General features: G+C 41.1%; 1 protein-coding gene and 1 long non-coding RNA gene across 4 annotated transcripts in view; one reads left to right on the top strand and one right to left on the bottom strand.

Annotated features, from left to right (window-relative positions):
• Positions 1–1,002: 1,002 nt before the first annotated feature.
• On the bottom strand, positions 1,003–2,514 carry LOC115202684 (uncharacterized). Its single transcript, XR_003880016.1, has 2 exons — positions 2,474–2,514; positions 1,003–1,814 (listed from the first exon to the last, which is right to left on the bottom strand). It is a non-coding gene; the product is annotated as an uncharacterized LOC115202684 (long non-coding RNA).
• Positions 2,515–4,404: 1,890 nt separating this feature from the next.
• The window catches only part of LOC115202802 (AN1-type zinc finger protein 3), a 57,186-nt gene continuing 43,744 nt past the window's right edge, over positions 4,405–17,846 (top strand). Inside the window, exon 1 of one of the 3 annotated variants that reach the window (XM_029766839.1) lies at positions 4,405–4,845. In XM_029766839.1, coding sequence (XP_029622699.1) covers positions 4,784–4,845 — 62 coding nt within the window. In that variant the 5' untranslated portion in view covers positions 4,405–4,783. The remainder of the gene's footprint in view (positions 4,846–17,846) is intronic. The other 2 variants (XM_029766840.1, XR_003880064.1) reach the window with 2 other exon arrangements.

A 17,846-nucleotide genomic window follows, 5' to 3' on the forward strand; every position in this document is an offset into this window, starting at 1 on the left:
TTTTTGCTATACTCAACTTGAGTGGGTTGAGTCACTGACGTGAGCTTCCTGTCTGGTTTTGCACCCTGTAGGGCTCGAGCGGTGGAGGAGATCTTAGTGGGCTATACTCAGCCTTGTCTCAGGGTAGTAAGTTGTTGGTCTGTTGATATCCCTCTAGTGGTGGAGGGGCTGTGCTTTGGCAAAGTGGGTGGGGTTATATCCTGCCTGGTTGGCCCTGTCTGGGGGTATCGTCGGACGGGGCCACAGTGTCCCCTGAACCCCCCGTCACAGCCTCCAGTATCTATGCTGCAATAGTCTATGTGCCAGGAGGCTAGGGTCAGTCTGTCCTATCTGGTGTAATTATCCTGTCTTATCTGGTGTCTTGTGTTAACTTAAGTATGCTCCCTCTAATTCTCCCATCCCTCTCTCTCTCTCTCCTCCCGGAGGACCTGAGCCCTAGGACCATGCCTCAGGACTACCTGGCCTGATGACTCCTGGCTGTTTCTTCCTATGTTCCTGCCTTTCTAGGGAGTTTTTCCTAATGGCTGTGCTTGTACATCTGCATTGCTTGCTGTTTGGGGTTTTAGGCTAGGTTTCCGTATAAGCACTTTGCACTATCTGCTAATGTAAAAAGGGCTTTATAAATAGATTTGATTGATTATATTGTTTCTTGTTCGATGTGGTTATGTCCAACTGAGTTCCCTTCTATTTTACCCAGTTGTCAGTCACATTATTGTGGCAAGAGAATATTATTTTGTCTTCTTTACCTGAATAGCATTCTAGATGTTTGTCACTCTGCTATGATTTGAGTTTCGACAAATTGCCAATGGTTGTGCATATGCTATCAAATAAGCAAGATAATGTCAGTGTACTACTTATTAGACCTAAAGAAGATAGCAAAATATTAATAACAAACAGTTAAAATATAGAAGAGATTGGCAATATTGAATGGCTGACTCCATTTTCATCATCGGAGAAAAACTATTTGACTGAGGTGGTGTCAAGAACGTCATACAATATAAATTCATATTTAACTTTGTGGTATTAATTCCTGTGAAATAGCTCATTTAGACAACCAAGGTAAAGTTGGTTTTATATTCACACATTCAGACATTCAACAGACATTTGACAAAATCCATTTAAAATTGTAAAAATCAAAAATTAATTGACTGTCAAAGAAACATAAAAATAGATATTGTTTATTCTATAAATGTCTAGCATAGTTTTACAACCTTTGTTTTGATTCAAAAATCCAGTTTTGATTTGATGGAAAAAAATACAATCTTTAAAATGCAATTTAAAGCAGTATAAATCAATGACTAATTGACCCTTTGTCACAGAATCATCAAACTAGATATGATTTATTCTATAAATGTCTAGCATACTTTTACAACCTTTGTTTTGAATAAAAAATCCAGTTTTGATTTGATGGAAATACATAAAATCTCAAATATTGCATTTAGAGATGAAGAAATCAATAACTAATTCAGTGATTGACTCAGAAAAAAAGTGAAAATATGCAGTTACTTGCTATAGCTTTAAATAAATGTTAATTTCAAGTGCAATTTGTTCTATATGAAGTTAGACAATGTAAACATTGTACAACTTTATGTAAACAATCTTAAATTGTATACCAAATCAATGTTTGCATTTTTAGTGCAACAGTTCCACATTTTAAATTAGTTACAAGGCACAACAGTAATTTATTTATGTCTCTCTCAGCAAAGGGCCCTCTCTCTCAGCAAATCATTTTCTATTTTGGCTTTGTTGAAATCCTTCTTTGTCATTCCCAGACAAGCTGAATGGTACCATCTCTGGCACAAAGAGCATTCAATCTGCAGTATTAAAAACATAAAACAGGATTATAAATTGTAAATTACAGTTCTGTAATACCCAAATTATGTTACATGCTTTTGCAATTAGGAACATTTTCAAATTGAATTGGATTTTTGTTCAATTGCTAAATTGACTTTAAATGACATGCATTTGACCACAACCCTGACAGAAGCACACATAACTGAGGTGTTAATCATCGTTGAGTATTCAGGCAATAAAAATCATATAGTAATAAAGGAATACATTTGCAAAAAACGTATGCGTTGATAAAAAGATATCACACATCAATGTTGTAATCAGGGACGAAAATCTGATATCAACTTTGGAGGGGACAATTACATGAAATTTTCTCAAGAGCAATTCCTGAGGGGGACACCAAAAGTAGTGCTGTAACACATAGCCTACGTTGTAATATGGTAAATATATATTGAGGAACCAAAGAAATAAGGTGTTTGCCGTACTCCTAACTACCGGTACCCAAAACTACACAACTAATCACAACAGCAATACCATTGCCTTTAACAAATCTTAGTTCAGTCACCAGTTTAAGTTGAGAGTGGGGGTATCCATGGCATTTTCCAATTATGTTCCTATTTTACAAGTAAAAAAAATTGAGAACCTTTCATAATGTTGCCAAACAAAGACTCAACAAATTTACCTTAGACTCCCTGTCTCTGCCAGTCTGTCCCTGCATATCTGTCCCCAACTCTGCTGTCTGTGTGCCATCTGCTGCCTGCTCTTCCTAATGACATCATTGTGAAACATTTCCATTAGCATTTCACTTCTTTCTTATTAACATTTTATCAACTAGTCTTTGAGATATTAGGCTACTAGGGTTCTTATTTTGCGTTTTGGTGTACTGAAAAATACTCTGATGTCCGTCTTTTTTCTGCCATTTTTCTACCTGGCTGGCTACACACACAGTGTGTAGGTTATTTACAGTAGGAGATGGGCTACTATCATCTTATCTTCTATCATTCTATATGGGCTTCGATCTAAAAGGTAGCTTAGCAAATGTGAAACGGATTGCAGTGACAAGAGTTGACAGCTGTATGAGTTCACCATTTACACAACATATGCTGCAACCTTTTGTAATATTAATAGTTTGTTTCATATTGGCTGGCTTCCAACAATAGCTGAATTTGCAAAGCTAGCGAGCACCAATTCCGTTTCAGTGGTGTTTGCTATAATCTTTACTACCGGGGTTAAATAAAGGTGAAATAAAATAAATAAATAAAAGTTCCCTTGCGACAATTTAGCTTTTGCAACGAGACCATTAAACATATTTAAGACAATGGTAGAAGAGAGTGTAGTTCTGTTCAGTTTGGACTTCAGTTTATCACTAACCTTATCACAGGGACTTTGAAGCACTAACTTACATCTGCATGCTGATCTTGGAATAAATTGATACCAAAGATTCCATCTTTGACGACGCAACATAAATGGAATAGGTACTAGCTAGCTTAATAGTTAATATTTGCGCGCTAGCTCTGCAAATTCAGCTAGTGTGTGTATGAAACCTGCCAACATAAAACAAAACATTGCTATGGCGAGATTGACTGGATTAACCTCACGTCAGTTACGCGCATTGAGTGCCTTTCAGACAGTAGATACGAACCCTCTGTTACCTAGCAAGCTAAGGAACTGGCAGTGGATCAAACCATTGTGAGGAAAAGGGTGGGGGGTCACAATCTTTTGAAACTTAAAAACGCGCTATTAAGTGTCTATAATCAGCACAATTGCTTTCATTGCGTATTATTAATATTATTTAAATTACATAGTTATGTTTACAGTGATATATTGGGGGGGACAAATCATATTTGTAGGATGTGTCCCCCTGTCCCCCCTGGGATTTCCGCCCCTGGTGTAATATCAAACATTACAATAATGGCAGTCTTTGAAAATCAAATCAGTTTACTCGTCACTTGTGCCAGATACAACGTGTGTACATATTACAGTGAATTGCTGTCATAGTATGTATCTAGTATCGCTCATAGTAGAATAATAAAATAGAGTCATGATAATAGAACATTAGTGCAATAATACAAGGATAACCCTGATAAAAAAAGTATTGCGCCCTCTAGACGGACTACATGCCCTCTATCAAATCAAAACTGACATTTATCCTCAAAACAAAGGTTGTAAAAGTATGCTAGACATTTATAGAATAAATCATACCTAGTTTGATGTTTCTGTGACAATCACCGAGTTAGTTATTGATTTATACCACTTTAAATGTCATTTTATAAATTGTATGTATTTCCATCAAGTCAAAACTGGAATTTCTACTCAAAACAAAGGTTGTAAAAGTATGCTAGAAATGTATAGAATAAATCATACCTAGTTGTATGTTTCTGTGGCAAACGGTGAATTAGTTATTTATTTATACCGCTTTAAATTGCATTTTATAGATTATATGTATTTCTATCAAGTCAAAACTGGAATTTCTACTCAAAACAAAGGTTGTAAACGTATGCTAGACATTTATAGAATACATCGTATCTAGTTCGATGATTCTGTGACAAACGGTGAATTAGTTACTGATTTTTACATTTTTAAATGGCTTTTGGCGAATGACAGTTGAATGTCCGAATGTGTGAATATAAAACCAACTTTACCTCGGTATTTAGACGCGCGTGCATATCACAAAGGTTTCGATATTCACCAGCAATCTTTTCCGCATTGGTTCCGCCTTCACCCGGTGCGGTCCGTCGGACTTTCCGCGGCCGTTAATTATACATTATCAATTAAAAACGGTATGGTTGACAGCGGCCGCTCGTGTCGGGATAGCACTCCATGTTCGTTGACATTTTCATCCGGATATTTTTTATTTTAGTTTTTACTGTGGATGTTATTTCTTTAGTTCGTGTCTTGGAATCTCTCTACAGTACCATAACTAGGCCGCAACCCAATCCCCGGTGTCCCCTACGTTTATTTAACGTTAACTAGCCATCGACTGGAGACAACCATGGGTTTCACAGGCAGTGAACGAAGCAAGCCGCCACCACGCTGTTCCTGTGGATTTTGGGGGTAAGCGTTAACTAGCTAGTTATGAATAATAAACATAGCTATGTAGTTAGCTCTAGCTTGGTACAGCTAATGAAATGTACAATAGCCCCCGGTCTTTCATAGCTTGACGCCTGTCGTGTGTCGCTAGTTGACGTTAGCTAGGTACAGAGGGCCAGAAGTAGAATGTGGGGGATGTGTTGTTTCAACTAGCTAAAGTTATGAAATGTAGCATCTAGTTAGGTGTTAACTGGCTAATTTCATGGAAATTGTCATTTTTGTTTTTCAATATTAATGTCTGCCGTACATTAACTACTAACTCCATTTAATGCTATTAAGCTAGCTAACCGACTGGTTAGCTAATGATAGCATCAGCTCGACAGCTAATGTTAAAGCTAACCGGAGCGATCTAACAAACATATCAATATCTGCTTTTGGTGCTGCTGCCGGTTGCTGCTGTGACGCTAGTTTGACAGCTAAGCCAATTTGTAACTATAATTACAAGCCAGATTCAATCCAAGCTATAGCTAAGTTTCGAGAGAATGTCAGTGGTATGTTGCAAGCTTGTATAATATGAAGTTAAGTTAGCTAGTAGACCTAATTATGTATGTATGGATCATATTTCCGAGGTCACAACAAATATTCACAATACGTCTCGATAGGGGGACTGATGTATATGCCAGCTAGCTAACTGTTAGTGTTCTACTCCCGAATTCTCATGAGGGTTATTGTTTTATTAGCCTTGAGAGCTCAATCTTTATCCAAAATGTCGACCAGAGTAGACCTATAGTTAGTATAGGACAATGTTTTTATGAACTCGTATGTATAACCGTTGGTGACCATTGTATCTACCTCATTTTCGAACGCTTTTGAAACAGAAGCCAAACTGGAAAACCTATGGATGCAACTTACTCCACACCACTAGAAATCCCTGCATTAACATATTTCTGTTAGCCTATACGTCCTGACAAAATGCACCATATTAATGGCCTGCTAATCTGCTTGGACCTTGTAGGCTAAACTACAGAGAAAAGACCCATAACTGATCCAAATGGTTGCCTAATCAGGCATGCTAGAAAATTAAGCATTCAAAACGCCAGGCCTTTGAGCGATTATTGAAATGACAATGGCTATTCACTGCAGTTTACAACCTAGGCCTTAGGCTATAGTTTTGTACAAAACGGCATCAATAGGGTAGCTTTTTGAGCTTGATCACTGCTAGACACTCTTTCGACACAGGTATAAGGCCCGCTCCCATCTTCCTTTCGGTAAATCTGACCACACCTCCATTTTGCTTCTCCCTCCTACTAACAGACTCGAGGGAAGTTCCGGTGGTCAGGTCTGTACAGCATTGGTCCGACCAATCAGAATCCATGCTACAAGAATGTTTTGATCACGTAAACTGGAATATGTTCCGGTTAGCCTCTGGGGATAACATCAATGAATACGCCGACTCAGTCACTGGATTCATCAAACAATTCATAGATGTGATTCTGATAGTCTTTCAAAACTTACCTGACTCAAAAAATGTGGCTTGATGGCAGCCTGTAGGGAAACTGAAGGAGAAAGATGCTGCTTATTAACACGCTAAAGTGACTGGGGACAATGTTATGGTTAAATAGTACAAATGCGACCTATGCAGATCGTTCAAGATGGCGAAATACATATATAGGGAGAAAGTGGATTAGCAATTCTGCGGGTCAGACACAAGGCATATTTGGCAGGGGCTACTAACGATCACAGATTACAAAGCCAGCCACGTCGCTGACACCAATGCAGCCTTATCGGAGGAGCTGAACACATTTTCTCACGCTTCAAGCACAACGACGACTTTGAGCGGTCGAGGAGAGCCCTTGAGGACAACGAGGGCTATGTGCTTATGGTCTCCACGGAGGACATGTGTAAGTCATTCAAATATGTTAACCCTTTGAAGGCTGCGGCCCAGAAGGCATCCTGCCCAGGGACTGAACTTCTCTCTATACAACTGGGTCCTGGACTTCCTGACGGGCTGCCCCCAGGTGGTGAATTTAGACATCTGATTCTCAACACAGGGGCACCTCAAGGGTGCATCCTCATTCCCCTCCTGTACCTCCATGACTGTGTTGCCTCACACAGTTCTAAGTTTGCTGATGACACGACTGTAGTAGGCCAGATAACCAACAACGATGAGATGACCTACAGGGAGGAGGTAGGCACTCTGACGGCATTCACATCTCTGAGGAGCTGAAATGGTCAAACCACATGGACACCATTGTGAAGAAGGCACGCCAGCTACTCTTCAATCACAGGATGCTGAAGAAATTCTGTCTGTCGCGAGCACCATCGAGAGCATACTGTCGGCTTACATCACATCCTGGTACGGCAACTACACCGCTGTGCTACAGAGGGTGGTACGCTCAGCCAAACGCACCATTGGGTGCACACTGCCTGCCCCCAGGACACCTACAACACCAGGTGTTACAGGAAGGCGAAAAATATAATCAGGGACCCCAGTCACTTGAGCCATGGCCTGTTCTCCCCTTTTCCATCAGCTGGACGCAGGCAGTATAGAAGCATCATGGCAAGTTGTTAGACTAGCCAATAGCTTCTACCCCCAGACCATCAGGCTGCTGAATAGCCACCACTAGTCAGATTAACTGCTCCCCCTATGGACGTTGTACATGTGACTATTAAACTTTAATCTCTAAAAAAATTGCCTTTCTCTTCCAGCTGTTTTCGTGTACAATGGGCTATACACAAGCCTCTCTGCAATAGGCCATTCCCCTACTCGTGATATCCCAGGAAAAGCTATAGGACATTTTATTTAAAAAAAATTATACTAGGTTTAATAGCCTAGTAGGCCAAATTACCTGTCGGGAAAGTTGAGTGGTGTTTTGAACACTTTTGTCCAGTTATGATAAAATTGTAGCACTGATGCATTGCAAATAGTTGCACAGCACAGTCCGAGTGAGATGAGCATGGTGAAAAAGAAGACCCAAAGGAATTGACAACAATTAGAAAAATATAAATTATTTGCAAACCTCTTGAACAATGAGACACTGACATGCTGTAGCAGATGGGCAGGCTAAATTACGTTTATTGAATTGGTACTTTTTAATGCAAGTTACTATGTAATTGTTCATTAGGCCTATATGTACATTGAAGTAGCCTTTTTTTTGTTGCAGTTTTCACTATGAAAAACCCTTAAGTCACTGAATGGTGTTACCATCTTATTAATAGACTGTGCAGTAGGTTACTTTGTTACGTTCTCAATGGTCTCTCGCTGGGTGACTGACGCAAGAGGCGAGTTGTTACTGAATAGCTTGTTCAGATTTTACATTTTATTTAAACGGGGTCACATTGAGATTCCAATTATTTTACTAGAGCCCTGTATACATTACAATAAAAACATACACGTGTATAAAAATATATAATTCAGCACACAATAACAAACACATATAAAATAAAAGCAATCACATTCAACTACATAGAGGTCCTTAATCAATAATTTTAACTGCCTGAGTGGCACCAGCACATGTAACTGCAGTTAACTCTGTATATTGTTCCACAAATTGGGGGCAAAAATTCAAAATGCAGATTTTCCCAAATCTGTGGAGACTGAAGAGATCTCTAGTGTGTTTGTGAAACGAGATTAACATTAGGCTAGCCTACTCGTTAGGCTACTGTATGTAAATTCTCAGGACCGATATTGACATGAGCTTGTCAACCACAAGGCCTTTTTTCAGCTAAATCTAGCCTAGTCTGGAACATCAGTCATTTTTATTGGTGAAGTGGGTTGTACAGGCTAGGCCTACTCCAAAACATGCTCTGTAAAAAAAAAAAAAAAGGATTGATACATTCCTTTCTCTTTTGCTCTGCATGTCCGCTATTGACTATTGCAGTGTCAGAACAATAATTATTTTACATTTTAAGCAGTTGCCGTTGCGCGGAACAAGGAACAGCCCTACATTGGCTATCCTTTTTGCCTTTATGAAGGGAAAGAAACCCTTGTATTTTGAGTTGAGAACCTGTGTTAGCAAGGCTTGCAGACTTTTGTTTGTCGCGCAGACTGTGTCATTGATTTCAAAGGCAGATGGCTCAGAATTCCCCAACACAAGCATGTGACGCAAAGGGATATTGGGTAAATCCATACATGTTTGCACATGGAAGAAGTAGTCAGAAAGTGACTTTGCAAACTGTTTATTCTGTTTTATACACAATTCACACACAGACAATTCAATTTGTATAAAATCAACCAAAAAGGAAAACAAAGCTATAGAGATCAAGTTAAAGGCACAGTGCTGTTAAACATGTTTTTCCTTTTTTTATTTTTATGTCCACACGGAGGTCGAAATAACAAGAAATTGTGAATTTTATAATAATGCCCTTGTGTTTTCAGCCCGTCATCATCACCCAGCGGTCTGATTTGTAATAGTTCATCTTTCATTTGCCTATCTCCTCCTGCTGCTGGTCTTGCCCTATCAAACTGGTACTCCTCATATTGACATTCACAGGAGAGGTATCTAGTTATCCACGGCCAAAAGCAAGAGATTGTGCAGTAGCTGGCTGCAAAGCAGCAATTGTTTCTTTGCACGGTCTTCCATCAGAACAATCACTTTGTTTGATATGGCATATGCACAGCACACTTCGACAAGGTAGGAAGCTAGCTACACTTGCACTAGCCAGTGGATTTGCAGCTTTCATCCCCCTCCAAGCTTCTGTCCCATACATCTTGCATCCGGCAGCGGCAGGTGGCAGCCAGCAGCAACCTTTTCAAGAAGTAAGTCTAAGTAGTTATTCTTCTAGCTAGATATAATTTATTTAAAGTTAAGCAGGGCATGACTTAACTTTTTATTGCCACTTGTCCTTTGGACAAGTAAGGATACATTTTTTTTTTTACTTGTCCAAAAGTAAAAAATGGTCTAACACCATTTTTACAGCATTGTATGACACAAGAAACCACTTTACAAAATAATTTGCATTACTATCTTTTAACGTAGTTAGACGACAAACGTAGGCTACATATTCAAGCCTGTCTCAAAATAAAGCACTGTCCCTTTAACCCAATGAGTCCCACCGTATCACCGGAGTGTTTTGAACTTCTAACGTGTGTTAGAGCTACGTACTCCTGCGTTATACAAATCAAATGTATTTATATAGCCCTTCTTACATCAGCTGATATCTCAAAGTGCTGTACAGAAACCCAGCCTAAAACCCCAAACAGCAAGGAATGCAGGTGTAGAAGCACGGTGGCTAGGAAAAACTCCCTAGAAAGGCCAAAACCTAGGAAGAAACCTAGAGAGGAACCAGGCTATGAGCGGTGGCCAGTCCTCTTCTGGCTGTGCCGGGTGGAGATTATAACAGAACATGGCCAAGATGTTCAAATGTTCATAGATGACCAGCATGGTCAAATAATAATATTCACAGTTGTCGAGGGTGTAACAAGTCAGCACCCCAAGAGTAAATGTCAGTTGGCTTTTCATAGCCGATCATTGAGAGTATCTCTACCGCTCCTGCTGTCTCTAGAGAGTTGAAAACAGCAGGTCTGGGACAGGTAGCACGTCCGGTGAACAGGTCAGGCTTCCATAGCCGCAGGCAGAACAGTTGAAACTGGAGCAGCAGCACGGCCAGGTGGACTGGGGACAGCAAGGAGTCATCATGTCAGGTAGTCCTGAGGCATGGTCCTAGGGCTCAGGTCCTCCGAGAGAGAGAAAGAGAGAATTAGAGAGAGCATACTTAAATTCACACAGGACACCGGATAAGACAGGAGAAATACTCCAGATATGACAGACTGACCCTAGCCCCCCGACACAAACTACTGCAGCATAAATACTGGAGGCTGAGACAGGAGGGGTCAGGAGACACTGTGGCCCCATCCGACGATACCCCCGGACAGGGCCAAACAGGAAGGATATAACCCCACCCACTAATTGGATTAGTTTATTTCTTCTGCATCTGTAGATACCAAACATTCATTCGTCAGTGATTAACGGGGGGGTTGAGGTACAGCGGTGTTTGTGACAAGGGGCCTGTTTTTTTTTTGTTTTTTTTTCTCCAAAAACTTCTGTAGAGTCAATGATTTCAGCTATAAACCATTAAAAGCCATCTATGAACAGCTGCGATTATTATGCACATCTTTTGCTCTGACACTCATAAGCTACACGAGTTGTTAGAAGGTAAGGGGTTCTTCTACATGGAAGATCATTGGAAATCCCAGGACATAGTGTCTATAATACTTTTTTAATTTCACATAGTTGCCGTCACAAACTCAACACAGCTGTCACTGAATAATTGAATATTAATTTCCTAGTGAGCAAACCATTTCTGTACTTACAGCAACTCCAAGATGGCGCAGCAGTAAAACGTTTTTGTCCCATGTAAATATTCAGTCTTTAGTTTTTTTGTATACATTTCATTGTCTTTTTTTTCCATTTTTGAATTAAATATACTTTCCTGCAACCCGCCTCACCCAATGTGGTACGGATCTGCAAATTTTTTTTTTTTAGACCTTATAACTGGAACCTCCATCAGAAGCTAGCCAGCTAATTAGCTACTAGCTATTTAGTCATTGTTAGCCACTGCTAGCGGTCTTAACCTTTAGCTCGGACACCAGCCGCTTTAGCCCCAGTAGCCCGGATAATACCTGCCAGTGTGCACAGCGCGATATCAGTCCTGAGCATATCGGACTGCTTTTTCCCCCACCTCATCACTGGATTCCTGCCGCAAGCTCTGGACCATTACACCGGATCTTCGCAGCTAGCTAGCTGCTACCGAGTGGCTATTGTGGCTAACGCCCTTGTCCAGAAGCATGCACCAGTTATCCTCGAGCTAGGCCCATCACCCGGCTAGCAAACGAAGTACACCAACTACAATACCTCTCTTGCCAATTGGCCTGGACCCTTTGTCGACACGGAGCCCCGCTGATCCATCACGACTGGTCTGCTGACGTAATTTGGCCGATGTGCTCTCAACAGACCTCTGCGTCGTGGATGTTGGAAATGATCCATCTGCTAGCCCCGGCCCGCTAGCTTCCTGAACGCCGTGTCTCCCGCTCGCCTAGCGTAGTAATCAACTCCCGAACGGCTCCCTGTTTCATCTATTGCTGCTCATTGGACCCTATGATCACTCGGCTACACAGCTGATGCCTGCTGGACTGTATATTAACACGGTACTTCACTTTGTTTATCCGTCTGCCCCAGCCTCAAACTCAGGCCCTGTGTGTAGCTAACTGACCCTCTCTGCCCATTCATCGCCATTTACCCGTTGTTGTCTTAGCTGTTTACCCGTTGTTGTCTTAGCTCTCCCAATCAACACCGGTGATTGCTTTATGCCTCTCTGTCAATATGCATTGTATACTGTTGTTTAGGGCAGCTCCCATTGTTTTATTTTACTGTGGAGCCCCTAGTCCTGCTCAACATGCCTCAGATTGCCTGTCCCCCCCCCACATATGCGGAGACCGCACCTAGCTTAACTGGTGCAGAGACAGACAACCTCTCTCATCGTCACTCAATGCCTAGGTTTACCCCCACTGTACTCACACTCTACCATACCCCTGTCTGTACACTATGCCCTGAATCTATCCTACCACGCCCAGAAATCTGCTCCTTTTTTTCCTCTCTTCCCAATGCACTAGACGACCAGTTCTTATAGCCTTTAGCCGTACCCTCATTCTACTCCTCTGTTCCTCTGATGTAGAGGTTAACCCAGGCCCTGCAGCCCCCAACATTACTCCCATTCCCTAGGCGCTCTCATTTTGTTGACTTCTGTAACCGTAAAAGCCTTAGGTTCAAGCATGGTAACATCAGAAGCCTCCTCCCTTTGCTTTATTCACTGCTTTAGCACACTCCGCCAACCCTGATGTCCTGACCGTGTCTGAATCCTGGCTTAGGAAGGCCACCAAAAATTCTGAAATTTCCATCCGCAATTACAACATTTTCCATCAAGACAGAACTGCTAAAGGGGGTGGAATTGCAATCTACTGTGGAGATTGACAGAACTCTGCAGGCTTACTATCCAGGTATATGCCCAAACAGTTCTAGATTCTACTTTTGAAGATCCATCTCTCCAGAAATAAGTCCCTCACTGTTGCCGCTTGTTATAGACCCCCCTCAGCTCCCAGCTGTGCCCTGGACACCATATGTGAATTGATTGCCCCCCATCTATCGTCAGATTTCATACTGCTAGGTGACCAAAATTGGGATATACTTAACACCCCGGCCGTCCTACAATCTAAGCTAGATCAGTCTCACACAAATTATCAAAAAAACATGGACTCCCTCATAGATATCATCCTGACCAACTCGTCCTCCAGATACACCTCTGCTGTCTTCAACCAGGATCTCATTGCCTGCGTCCGTTATGGGTCCGCGGTTAAACGACCACCCCTCATCACTGTCAAACGCTCCCTAAAACACTTCAGCGAGCAGGCCTTTCTAATCGACCTGGCCCGGGTATCCTGGAAGGATATTGACCTCATCCCGTCAGTAGAGGATGCCTGGTTGTTCTTTAAGTGCTTTCCTCACCATCTTAAATAAGCATGTCCCTTTCAAAAAAATGTTGAACTAAGAACAGATATAGCCCTTGATTCACTCCAGACTTGACTACCCTTGACCAGCACATAAACACCCTGTGGTGGACTGCACTAGCATCGAATAGTCCCCCGCGATATGCAACTTTCCAGGGAACTCAGGAATCAATACACATAGTCAGTTAGGAAAGCAAAGGCTAGCTTTTTCAAACAGAAATTTGCTATATTTGAATTTTAATAAGCATTTCTTTCAGCTCTGTACACCCCCCCGGTTCTCCTTCACTCAAATCCAGACATCTGATGTTCTGAAAGGGCTTCAAAATCAGGATCCCTACAAATCAGTTGGGCTAGACAATCTGTACTAGAGGTCGACAGATTATGATTTTTCAATACCGATTATTTGCGGGCCGAAAAAGCCGCTCCTGATTTTTAATCTGCCGATTATCATTAGGATTTTTTTTTAGTATGTATGTATGTATGTATGTATGTATGTATGTATGTATGTATGTATGTATGTATGTATATGTGTATATGTGTGTGTATATATATATATATATACATGCATACACACACACACACACACACACACACACACACAGCTCTGAAGTGACAACGATACTGAAGAGTCTGCTTAGGAGACAAATACTCTCAACTGTTTGAATAATAAAAATACAGTTTAAGTTACCTGTGATGAATGCTGAAAACAAAAACTGTAATTTCTATATGCAGGAAATCCTATTTTAATAATGGGCATGGTAAGAATTGACTAACAAAGTACGAGTCATAATTCCCATGACACCTTCTAGCAAAATCTGAAAAGCGGTTCCTTCATTTATTCCATAGGATATTTTTAGATTAACTTAAAATAAGGTTTGTGTTTGGTTTAGGCTTACACCACCTTGCCAATTTTATAACTGTGTAGATATCCATAGGATATAACTCTGATCAATATAAGCGAAGATCATTTTTTTTGTAGAGTGGATTTATGAAAATATGTTGACAAACGTTACCTAGTGAGATTTACATGGGTATCAAAATGCTACGGCGGTTTAAGCACAAAACACAGACCTTATTTGAAGTAGATCAAGACATTCTCTATGGAAGACATGAACGGTAAAATACGAAGGAACCCTTTCAAGTTCAGCCGCAAGTTATTACAGGAATTATGACGCGTCGACTATTTCTCTCTAAACCATATATCTTTGACTATTACGAGCCTGCTGCTGCCTTCCACCGCTCAGTCAGACTGCTCTATCAAATCAGACTTAACTATAATATAATAAACCATAGGTCATTAATATGGTCAAATCCGGAATCTCGAAAACATGATTCTTTCAGTGACATACGGAACCGTTCCGTATTTTATCTAACGGGTGGCATCCATAAGTCTAATATTCCTGTTACATCGCACAACCTACAATGTTATTTCATAGTTCCGTAAAATTCTGGCAAATTAGTTCGCAACGAGACAGATTCTGTATACCCTAATTCTGCGTGCAACGAACGCAAGAGAACTGACACAATTTCACCTGGTTAATATTGCCTGCTAACCTGGCTTTCTTTTAGCTAAATATGCAGGTTTAAAAATATATACTTCTGTGTATTGATTTTAAGAAAGGCATTGATGTTTATGGTTAGGTACAGTCGTGCAACGATTGTGCTTCATTTCGTAAATGCGCTTTTGTTAAATCATCCCCGTTTGGCGAAGTCTGCTGTCTTTGTTAGGAAGAAATAGTCTTCACAGTTCGCAACAAGCCAGGCGGCCCAAACTGCTGCATATACCCTGACTCTGTTTGCAAGAGAAGTGACACATTTTCCCTAGTTAAAAGACATTAATGTTAGCAGGCAATATTAACTAAATATGCAGGTTTAAAAAATATATACTTGTGTATTGATTTTAAGAAAGATATTGATGTTTATGGTTAGGTAGACGTCGGAGCAAAGACAGTCCTTTTTCGAGAATGCACACCACATCGATTATATGCAAAGCAGGACAGGCTAGATAAACTAGTAATATCATCAACCATGTGTAGTTAACTAGTGTTTATGATTGATTGATTGTTTTTTATAAGATAAGTTTAATGATAGCTAGCAACTTACCGTGGCAACGTAAAGCAGGTGGTTAGAGCGTTGGGCTAGTTAACGTAAGGTTGCGTCCCCAAGCTGACAAGGTAAAAATCTGTCGTTCTGCCCCTGAACAAGGCAGTTAACCCACCGTTCCTAGGCCTTCATTGAAAATAAGAATGTGTTCTTAACTGACTTGCCTAGTTAAATAAAGGTTTAAAAAATATATATATATATTGTAAAAAAAATTGCAAATCGGTGGCCAAAAATACCGATTACCGATTTGTTATGAGAACTTGAAATCGGCCCTAATTAATCGGTCGACCTCTAATCTGTACCCTCTCTTCCAAAAATGCTCCGCCGCCATTGTGGCAACCCCTATTACTAGTCTGTTCAACCTCTTTCGTATCGTCTGAGATTCCTAAAGATTGGGGGAGACTCTCTAGACCCAAACTGTTACAGACCTATATCCATCCTGCCCTAAAGTCTTCGAAAGCCAAGTGAACAAACAGATCACTGACCATTTGAATCCCACCGTACCTTTTCCGCTATGCAATCTGGTTTCCGAGCTGGTCACGGGTGCACCTCAGTCACGCTCAAGGTCCTAAATGATATCATAACCGCCATCGATAAAAGGCAGTACTGTGCAGCCGTCTTCATCGACCTGGCCAAGGCTTTCGACTCTGTCAATCACCACATTCTTATTGGCAGACTCAACAGCCTTAGTTTCTTAAAAGACTGCCTCGCCTGGTTCACTACTTCTCAGATGGAGTTCAGTGTGAAATCAGAGGGCCTGTTGTCCGGGCCTCTGGCAGTCTCTATGGGGGTGCCACAGGGTTCAATTCTCGGGACGGCTCTTTTCTCTGTATATATCAATGATGTTGCTCTTGCTGCGGGTGATTCTTTGATCCACCTCTACGCAGATGACACCATTCTGTATACATCTGGCCCTTCTTTGGACACTGTGTTAACAAACCTCCAAACGAGCTTCAACGCCATACAACACTCCTCCTGTGGCCTCCAACTGCTCTTAAATGCTATTGAAATGAAATGCATGCTCTTCAATCGATCGCTGCATGCACCCGCCCGCCGTGCAGCATTTACGGTGATACGGCGTCTGCAGAAGTCAGGGCATTCATACTTCTTACGCTTCGCTGAACAGCGCAGAGCTGTTGTCAAGGAAGTGAGTTTGTTTGTACAGGACCTCCCGCCCTCTGACTTAGAATATGTGGACAACTATAAATACCTAGGTGTCTGGTTAGACTGTAAACTCTCCTTCCAGACTCACATTAAGCATCTCCAATCCAAAGTTAAATCTAGAATCGGCTTCCTATTTCGCAAACAAAGCCTCCTTCACTCATGCTGCCAAACATACCCTCGTAAAACTGACTATTTTACCGATCCTTGACTTCGGCGATGTAATTTAGAAACCCACTGGCTCCAGTTCATCTATATGTCTGAAATCTATATCTCTCTGAAATCTTCATCCCTAACTACAACGTTTTCAGACAAGATAGAACGACCAAAGGGGGCGGTGTTGCAATCTACTGCAGAGATAGCCTGCAGAGTTCTGTCCTGCTATCCAGGTCTGTACCCAAACAATTTGAACTTCTACTTTTAAAAATCCACCTCTCCAAAAACAAGTCTCTCACCGTTGCCGCCTGCTATAGACCCCCCTCGGCCCCTAGCTGTGCCCTGGACACCATATGTGAACTGATTGCCCCCCATCTATCTTCAGAGCTCGTGCTACTAGGTGACCTAAACTGGGACATGCTTAACACCCCAGCCATCCTACAATCCAAGCTTGATGCCCTCAATCTCACACAAATTATTAACCTCTCTGGCGCATGTGGGACGAACTCGTCCCACCTACGTAACAGCCACTGAAATCCAGTGGCGCGATTTTTGAATCGTTAGAAATACTATTACTTCAATTTCTCAAACATATGACTATTTTACAGCTATTTAAAGACAAGAATCTCGTTAATCTAACCCCACTGTCCGATTTCAAAAAGGCTTTACAACGAAAGCAAAACATTAGATTATGTCAGCAGAGTGCCCAGCCAGAAATAATCAGACACCCATTTTTCAAGCTAGCATATCATGTCACATAAACCCAAACCACAGCTAAATGCAGCACTAACCTTTTATGATCTTCATCAGATGACACACCTAGGACATTGTGTTATACAATACATGCATGTCTGTTCAATCAAGTTCATATTTATATAAAAAAACAGCTTTTTACATTAGCATGTGACGTTCAGAAAAAGCATAACCCCCTCAAACTTCCGGGGAATTTACTAACAGTTTGCTAAATTACTCACGATAAACGTTCACAAAAAGCATAACAATTATTTTAAGAATTATAGATACATTACTCCTCTATGCACTCGATATGTCCGATTTTAAAATAGCTTTTCGGATGAAGCACATTTTGCAATAATCTAAGTAC

The sequence above is a fragment of the Salmo trutta genome, chromosome 12, assembly GCF_901001165.1.
Source record: "Salmo trutta chromosome 12, fSalTru1.1, whole genome shotgun sequence".
NCBI lineage: Eukaryota > Metazoa > Chordata > Actinopteri > Salmoniformes > Salmonidae > Salmo > Salmo trutta.